The 9,639-nt window shown below is 35.1% G+C and overlaps 1 protein-coding gene across 1 annotated transcript; it reads left to right on the forward strand.

Moving 5' to 3' along the window:
* The first annotated feature begins 705 nt into the window (after window positions 1-705).
* On the forward strand, window positions 706-9,116 carry LOC306884955 (CMP-N-acetylneuraminate-beta-galactosamide-alpha-2,3-sialyltransferase 1-like). Its single transcript, XM_079441225.1, has 7 exons — window positions 706-759; window positions 1,939-2,266; window positions 3,175-3,362; window positions 4,362-4,541; window positions 6,822-6,867; window positions 7,044-7,163; window positions 7,349-9,116. The coding sequence occupies exons 2-7, from the start codon at window positions 1,994-1,996 to the stop codon at window positions 7,514-7,516; spliced, it is 975 nt and encodes a 324-aa protein (XP_079297351.1). The 5' UTR covers window positions 706-759; window positions 1,939-1,993; the 3' UTR covers window positions 7,517-9,116.
* The last annotated feature ends 523 nt before the right edge of the window (window positions 9,117-9,639 follow it).

The raw sequence follows: 9,639 nt of genomic DNA on the forward strand, positions 1-9,639 counted from the left end.
GACATCATCTTTTTTGCATTTTAAGATTATTGTCTGTGATTAAAGTCTTAGCAATTTCAGCTCTTTCATGGATGTTGGCTTTGTGAGGTTCTTTGAAGTAGGGTTTTGTGGAAACAGGCAGGGGCGTAGATTACGCGGGGGACGTGTCCCCCCCCCCCCACACACACACACTTCTTATAAAAAATTAATTTGTCCCCCGCACTTTTTCATTGGTGCTTTTTCAGTCTGCAACCGGCCCCAGTATTTACCTTTTTGTGAGTTGTCACATAAAGGGGAGTAGTTTGCATCTGTTTTAAGAGTTAATATTTACATAATTTACCATCAACACAAAATATGATGCGTCAAATGCATCTGGAATGTTTTCTCACTGACACAACTGACTGGTATTTAGTGTTGCTAAATCCACGGTTTTCCCACAGAATTGAGCAACTTCTTCCGTTGTTGTTCCGTTGTTGCCGCAGGACGTTTTCAGTGGTCTGAATAACGCAAACTCTCATTTATTTTGCATTATGGATTATGCATTCTCTAGTGCCCTAATGAAACCATGAGATCCAGGCAACAGGGGAAGTAACTGGAGTTACCAGAGGGAGGGAGTCACATATAAACCCCTCCTTACTGCTCATTCGTAAATAAAGCTCAGGTTACAGTACTCAGTGCACGCCTACAGCAGTTACACACAATGCCAGGTATAAGAAACCAAGCTTCGCCACGGCACTGATATGTTGAGGAGTGACATACATCTACAAGGATCTTTCCAAAGTAAGTCATTAGGCTACTGAGGAGTTTTATTAGGAAATTGTTTTATGTGTGGTTTCAAAGAGTCTCATGGGACCTATATGTATGCACGATCAATGACACTTAATTCCTAACTTCCTAAGTACCAATACCATGGTACAGTTTTATAGATGGGTGCTTCGATATATATTGTGGGTTGTTTTTCGAACAGTTGTATCCTCGTTTTTTTAGAAGAATTAAAAATATTAAATTATTTGTTGTATATTCTAGACAAAGCTATATAGTCAATTTAATATCTAAAATAGTTTGTTTTGAATTGGGGGATATATGAACAGCATCTGTTTAACTTCTTTTGTTAAATGTCTTGATACAAACTGAATAAAATGTGTGAAAGTTTTAGAAAGTTTAGAAAGTGAAGAATGACACTGTAATTAGCCTAGTTTTGCTTAAAAGTATAGTCCACCCATAAATTAAGTTGTATCATTGCTTGCTCACCTCATGTTTTTATAAACCTGTGTGACTTTATTTCTTCTGTGGAACACAAATTATGATATTTTGAAGATTACTGGTAACCAAAGAATTTCAGATCACATTGACTTTCATAGTATTTTTGTCCATGCTATGGAAGTCAATGGGACTTCCATAAACATATTTACTATTTACGGATAGTAAATATCACCTTCAGAACTAAACTAACTTTAAAACTCCCTTTAACCGCTGTGCCATTCTTCAGTTTCTACATTTTATTCAGTTTACATAAATGGATGGACTATCCCTTTAAGCAGGGAGATGCTGTCTCTGCTGGAAAAAGAAAATAAAAAAATGGTTTCCACTATAGATACCATTACAAACATTAAAAACCATCAACTATTAACCATTAAAAATTGGTTTCCTGTAGTGTGTTTTGGGACATATTCCATTAGGATTTTAATAAGCACCAATAAAAGGCAACAAGTATGGAGACCCATACGTTTACCATTAAAACCAATACAATTCCCATTATAACCAGTAAAACCATTACAAATTCTGTGATGGTTTCTATGCTTTGTTTTCAGCAGGTGTACTGTATTGCGAAGTCACAACAGCCTATTATAATATATTTGATAGTGCAGTGTTACACATTGCATTTATAGCTGTAACTATATGATGTCTCTTCAGCATCTCCATATAAAACACTCTCTCTCACTCTCTTTCCCTCTATAGATCTAGTATATTTCTGTTTCAAGTGACTAAAACCTCACACATCACTGATGTAAAGATGGCCATTTTCCTACTGAAACATCAGCGCTACTTGACCGCACTTCTGAGCTCCACTACCATCTTGTTACTTCTGTACTTTCAAAACTCCATGTTGGTTTTCACCCACGGTTCTTACAATTTCATCTCCAAGAAAGTGCCGTGTGCTTGCAGTATCTGTGTGACAGACCAAGGAAATTGTAGCTGGTTTAGTGAGCGATACGATCCCAACGTACCACTTCTGCTCAACAGCACCAACAGCGTATTAAGTGCAAACGTCTCCAGGTGGTGGAAGGTAAGAAACATTGCTGCAAAATCAATATACAGCCCTTACTTGCCTTGGTTTTGTGGCTTTGTTGTGTGCATCAAATAAATACAGCCTTGGTGCGCACAACAAAGCCACAAAACCAAGGCAAGTAAGGCAAGTAACAAAAATGGTAAATACTATTACAAGTTTAAGAAGTTGTTTTCGATTGTAATATACTTAGAAAATGTAATTTATTCCTGTGGTGCAAAGCTGAATTTTCAACATCATTCTCTGTTGCAATATTAAAATAAATAGAAAGTTATTAAGAAGATAGAGTGAGTGTGTATCCCTTACTTGAAAGTGAGCGCAGTGATTTATATTTTTCTGCTCAAGAAACATTTATTATTTCTAGTATAATCAGTATTGAAAACAGTTGTGCTGTTTTTGTGGAAACGGTAACATATTTTTTCAAGATTCTTCGATGAATAGAAAGTTCAAAAGACAACATTTATTTAAAATAGAAATCATTTGTAGCATTATAAATGTTTTTACTGTCACTTTTGATCAATTAAATGCATGATTGCTTAATTATTTTTTTTTTTTTATTTACTGACCCCAAATCTTTATTTTTAATATTTGAATGTTTACTAATTGTACTTATTCATGAACATTTGAATACGTTACCATTTCTTATATAAATATTATTGGTATTTATGGGTAGATGATTAACAAAAAAATATTCTAATTTAATGTTTAATCCCAACATAGAAAGATGTGGCTAGAGAAAACAAACATGTGTAATTTGACTTTTCACTAAAAATCTCATAGTTACGGAGATAAAGACCTTATGACAACTTATAATCATAAGGCACTGTAAACGTCTTGAAATATTACACTTCTATTATTATTATATCATACTTAATTGTGATGCTAACTGATTGAATAATATCACACAGGAGCTACAGTCAAATGCCGGCAACTACACAGAGGTGGTGGATCAGATGTTTCCTCTGTTTCCTGATAAAGAGCACTACTCGGACGCCGGTCCAGATCGCTGCAGAACCTGTGCTGTGGTGGGAAACTCTGGGAACCTGTTGGGATCCAATTATGGGCCTCTCATAGATTTCCATGACTTTGTCATTAGGTAGTAAATTCAATTACATTGTCCTGTATTTAGTTGCTTGTAAGCAGTGTTACTAGTAACGCAAGTTACATAATAATATAACTTTTTTCAAGTAACTAGTAAGGTAGCGCATTACTTTTTAATTTACAAGAAAATGTAACAAAAAAGTTTTTCAAATAAGTAACACCAGTTACTTTTTTCCCCATTTATTGGCTGACAGTGCACTGTGTGAACATGCTTTTACTGTAGCTCTAGACTAAATGTGAATGTGCATGAATTCATCCCACTCGCAAAAAACAGATTTAGTATTCATCACAAATGAATTAAAACTGTTAAAATTAAAATGCAAGCTCAGAATATGATGCAAACCTGCAAATTTATTAACCAATGTCTTTGCTGCTGACCTTTGATGATCCAGTTCAACCATACTAATAAGCAAAAATGACTTTTGATAAACTAAAAATTGTGCTTTGTTGTTTTTTTTAATTGCTGAAGAGTGTTAAACCTTCTTCTCCTGCGTTCTGATTTACAGACGTTAATTTACTTTTCCTTCACCCTGAGGTTTATTCATTACACTTTTTGGTGTGAAAGGGCTTTTACATTTGCTATAATTAGAACTTCTTGTATTAAAAACAATCAAGCCCTGCTCATATTTAAAAAGTAACGCAAAAGTAAAGTAATGCATTACTTTCCATAAAAAGTAGCTAAGTAACGTAATTAGTTACTTTTTTAGGGAGTAACGCGATATTGTAATGCATTACTTTTAAAAGTAACTTTCCCCAACACTGCTTGTAAGGCTGTCTTTCACTCTTCAAGTTAATGAAAGCCTTGAGAATAATGAAACATCAGTATTGATGGAATGGATATGTTGAGCATTTATCGACTGAGGCTGTGGTCGAATGCCTTGTGTCATGAGATCAAATTAGATCAGCTGATTCCAGATGTGGAAAAGATGTTAAACTATTTTTCAAAAGATGCCTTAAAAGCTTTTCATTAAAATATCATGCATACCTCTTTCAGGATAAATAAAGGTCCGACAGAAGATTATGAGAAGGATGTGGGGTCCAAGACGACTCACCGGATTGTGTATCCTGAGAGCGCCATGGACTTGGACAACTCCACCCATCTGGTGCTTCTTCCCTTTAAGATTCTGGACATTCAGTGGCTCATCAGTGCCTTCACCACTAAAAACATCACACAGTAAGAATTAAACATACATGACTGTAAACTAGCTCAGTGGTTCCCAAACCTTTCCTGGAGCCCCCCTGACCTGCACCTTTCGTACGTCTCCCTTGTCTAACACACAGGACAGGTTTGGGAACCACTGAACTAGCTGATATAATTATATATTATTAGATTTATATACTATTTCTATACATTTCAAAATCCTCAAAATAAGCCGAAAGTACATATTTATACATGAATGTGATAGATGAACGCTAAAAATAGTTTAATAATGAAATCAAAACACTAAGAATACAAGGACCTGAATGGAAACACCTAGAAACATGAAACTGAGAACTGGATGCTTTCGAGGCACTGCTTTGTGAATCATTTGTTTTGAATCAGTGATTTGGGAAGCCTATCAAACTGCCAAAGTCATATGATTTCAATAAAGGAGGCTTACCTCTCTTTCAAAATAACTGTTTCAAAAGTTTCAATGGTTCGAAACTGGGGGCCGATGATCTCTGCAATCCCCATGGACCACTGTCTATATGGTTTTTTACCTGATCTCAGATCAGTTTTATGAATTTTTAGACATTTTTAATTAGAATTACCTACACTGTAAAAAATAAATAGTTAAGAAAACGTAAAAAAAATAAGGCACCTTGATGCAGTAAGATTTCTCTCAACAATAGTATTTTAGTTATTCTCAGTAAAGATGCAAATGTAAATTTGTTATTTCATGCAATGCTGATTGTCTTATTTTGCAAACAGAAAAAAAGTATTTGTTGTATAAAAAAAGGATGAAAAAGAAAAAAAATCATGTTTAAAAATTCACCATATTGTCAAATTAATGATATTTACGAATAACATTTAAGTCATCTTAAACTTCATCTAATAGGTAAACAACATTTTCTTTGCTTGTAAAATTACTTACAAGACTAAGATATCCGGGAAGTAGATCAATTGCCGATCATTCTCTAGGCCTCAAAACTAGATACACAAACCTCAAGAACGGTGACAGCCAACAAATGTTAAAAAGATTAGCTCTTTACAACAAATAATTAACAATAATGACAAAACAACAACAGCAAAAAAGTTTAAATTAAGTGAGCAAACAACAAAAAATAATCCTATAACAGTAACTGCATAATTTATTCATGCTGCAATGCGTGCTGGGAACTCACAATGCCTTAAAATTTCAACAATATGAAATTATTTGTTCAGACAGCTGTTTTTGACTAGTAGGGTGTTCTGCCAAGGGTTTTATGTAGTTTCAAGAAAATGTGCAGTTGCATTTGTTCACAGTGTATCTGTAAAGGGTGTGGAACTGCCAAAATGTCAATACTGAAGCACTTCCTTGTTAAAGATGTGTTTGGTTTGCTCTGTTTTTAGTCAATGAAACATCATCTATATACATTGAATAAGGGCAAACTATGAAATAGTTGTTTTATAAGATAAACTGTTTTTACAGTATCTCACACAGAGATAATGTTGTACAAAACTGTCTGACCTTTTCGTAAGATAAACGTTAATGAATGTTTCATTATTATCTGTATCTGCCAGTTACCCCAACTCAAATACAAACAAATCAGCAGTAGATTCAGCCATATGTTATGGAAACTAAATCATACAAGTAAATTATACAAAGGGTTTTAATAAATGAATCTCAGTTGTATGTGGTCATATTTGAGTCACACATGCTTAAACACAACCTTGGCTTTATGAAAAATACATTTGATTCTGATGACGATTATTGCAGCAGAGCAGTGACAAAGTACAAGTAGTACCCTGGGGTTCAACGGAGTCGGGATGAACCCAGAACATTCTAAACTCAAACCTTTTATGCGATTACAGTTTATTTCCTTTAATGTAAATGAGGTTGCTACTGTTGTAACAGCTGTGCTCTGTATGTTAATGAAATTCTTACAACCCACTGTTGAGAACTGAGCATGATCGAACATCTAGTGGAATCTGGGTCAGGGCAGACTATAATTTCTCCCATGTGCCTCTTTTGTTTGTGATGTGCCTCATTTGTAAGTTGCTCTGAATAAAAGTGTTTACTAAATGTTAATGTACTTATGTTAAAGTTTTAACTTAATGTGTCCATATGGCACATCATAGTTATATTAAACAGAGAGTGTAGTTGCTAAAAGTCGAAAAAAAAAAAAAAAGATAATTCTGTCTACAAAAAAACTTTTTAACTTGGAGCCAGTTCAAAGGAACATTCTGTGCCTTCACCTCTAAAAACATCACACGATAAGAATTAAACACACAGCTTTTGTTTTTTGATATCTGTTCCATATTCTGTTACAGAACTTACACCAAAGTGCCATCTACAATCAAAGCAAATAAGGACAAGGTGAATAACACAAACCTCCTCATGAAATCAACCAATCAATCAAATAACAAATGCTGATTTGTTTTCATTTGTATGGTTTACTAATATTAGTCTACCTGATTGAAATCATGCTATTGTAGACTCAAAACATGATATTAGAAATGCATGTTTCATATATGTCCTGTCATTGTTTTTAGGTGATGATCCTCCACCCAGAATTCATAAGATACGTCTATGATAACTGGGCAGAAGGGCATGGCAGATATCCATCCACTGGTTTCTTAACACTGATATTTGCTCTTCACATCTGTGACGAGGTAAAAACCCCTGTTCTGAGTCTCAAACTGTGTGGCCTGGCAATGTTGTCATTATTGAGAGTGTGCCTATATATATATATATAGGCCTATATTATTATTCTCTCTCTACTATATGTGGTATAATTAGCTTTTCTTTGCAATGTCACATAAACTATTAATGCATTGATAACTCTTTTCTCTCACAGGTGAATGTGTTTGGGTTTGGAGCTACAAGTGGTGGAATCTGGGATCATTATTTTGAACAAATCTTGACTTCATATGAGATCGGCAGTCATGCTGGAAAATTTGAAAATGAAACAATCAATCGGCTCCAACAGGAAAACAAGATTCTGATGCACAAAGGTTGGAGATGAAGTAGAAACACTAGTACTGCACAGAATTCCATTGCAGTTTCAAATATTGCATTTTTCAGATGTGCAGCAAAGACTTTCAGTTGAGATTCCTATCGAGAAGACTTTTCTGAAGTGTTTCATTTGAACTACTCAAGAGGCACCAAATGAAATTATGCTATAGACTGCTTCGTTTTTTTCTTTTGTTGAACCTGTCAGGATGTTCAAACACCACAGAGTCACAGTGTTAACACTTTTCTGGCAAATCAACCCATGACACTTTTCACAAGAGAGTAAATAGGATTTAGCCCAGAAAAGTGGATTCATAATTTGTATTATAATTTAAGTGTGTTTGATTGTTGCAAGTTATACTGTGTTTATGGATTTGATTACATTATTCACTTATTTACTGATTCTCCCTAATTCTTTTTTTTTTTTCCTAAAAAGCTTACCACTTATTTTTTGCTAAGGATTTTCTTTTTTATTGCTGGTTTACTATCATGACAACTTTTTGTATAGGTTTTTTTTTTTTTTTTTTTTTGAAATGTTGATTTAAAGCATCAGTTTTTGAATTATTATTACTACTGTCAAACCTGAACACACAGAAAGCATTTTGTTACACAAACATTAAAATTCTAGAAAAATGTAACAAATATTAACAGGAATGTTTTATCAGCGCTTAATTCCTATGGATCTGATCTGATTTCAACCTCTTATTTCAGTTTTCTGACTTGTTATGGCTATATGGTTATAGCCATACCAATTCATTTGAATTTATATAATTTGTGTGTGTGTGTGTGTGTGTGAGAGAGAGAGATGTGTCTGAATGTGTGTTCAAAGCTGGGTTCCTCAGGGGCTCACAGGTTACTGTGTTATAGATGAATCCTTGAGCTGGTTACCGTGTGATCGTCTCCTGTTTACCATGATCTCCAATCAAATTGAGGTGGTCCATCCAAAAACAAGGAACATCAGTGACCGTGTAACCATGAACTGTAGTGTTGATTAAAGCTCATGGGTGTTGGGTTTGTCTCTCTGTCGCTCCCATCCGATCTGACCGGGGACCCACCAGCATGTGCTCTAGGCAGATCAGGGTCAAGATGCACAGTCCAGTTTACATCATAGAAGGATACAGCAGCGACAGAATCTCTGGCGGCTTCCACCCACCGATGGAGGCGGAGTCACGGGTGCAAAGTAGGCGTGAACTTTAATGTTGGGCAAGTGAGTCTACAGAGGATGCAAGAAAAAAGGAAAACGATTCAAATATTGTGGATGTACACCTGGCAGGAAGCTCACCAACATATGATAACTTCCTGCCCTATAAGACTGCTTATTTATGAACAATTCTGCCAGAGTTCATGGCTGCTGCCACAGATTTCTTCCCATGGTTTTTCCTCGCTGTTTCTGCGGTTTTCTCTGTAAAAACTGTTCTCAGTGGCGAGCAATGGTGTTTTAAAATATTTAGGCAAAGTTCCCACAGGTGTGTTATTTATTATTATTGTTATTATTATAATACATTTTTATGTATCAGCTGCCAGAGTTTGTGCCAGGAGTCACGATCGTTTGTTGTCGTTTCTGCTGTAAACTTCAGATTTATTTTTAAATAAAAGATTTGATGATGCATATTATATACCAGCAAGCAGATGCGACCAGAATATGAACCCATTAAGCTAAATTGAATAAGCATTTTCCCATAAAGAACATACACATAAGGAGTGCTTAGCTATATAGACAGTATATACACACACGTGTATACTATATGCAGGTGCGTACCCATCATTTCAGATGTGAGGGGGACAGAAATGTAATGTTATATACACATATACACACATACACATAAAAAAGGCAAAAAGATGTCCAGTGACAAGCTGTTGTACCCCAAAAGGTACAATTTTGGCCCCTTTTTTCTGTATATAGCCTATATACCCACTACAAAATCTGAAACCACGGATAACCCTATTATTAAAATGGGCATCACATATAAAGGTTTAAATCCTTGGTCAGGGGACCTGGAAAATAATTAAAGGTTGCCTCTTGAACTGCACCTTCACTTCCCTTTTCCTCTTCTTCATTTTCCCCAATATCTCTGTCTCTCCCTTTTTTTCTTGTACTTGTCAATTCTTCACCAGCAGGTCTACTGTTAGGATTAT

This window comes from Barbus barbus (genome assembly GCF_936440315.1).
Source record: "Barbus barbus genome assembly, chromosome: 19".
In the NCBI taxonomy this organism is placed as follows: domain Eukaryota; kingdom Metazoa; phylum Chordata; class Actinopteri; order Cypriniformes; family Cyprinidae; genus Barbus; species Barbus barbus.

Coding starts and splice junctions, on each gene's coding strand:
- LOC306884955 (XM_079441225.1), top strand. CDS start 1,994: ATGGCCATTTTCCTACTGAAACATCAGCGCTACTTGACCGCACTTCTG. Junction 2,267..3,174: donor ACGTCTCCAGGTGGTGGAAG/GTAAGAAACATT, acceptor AATATCACACAG/GAGCTACAGTCAAATGCCGG. Junction 6,868..7,043: donor TCAAAGCAAATAAGGACAAG/GTGAATAACACA, acceptor CATTGTTTTTAG/GTGATGATCCTCCACCCAGA.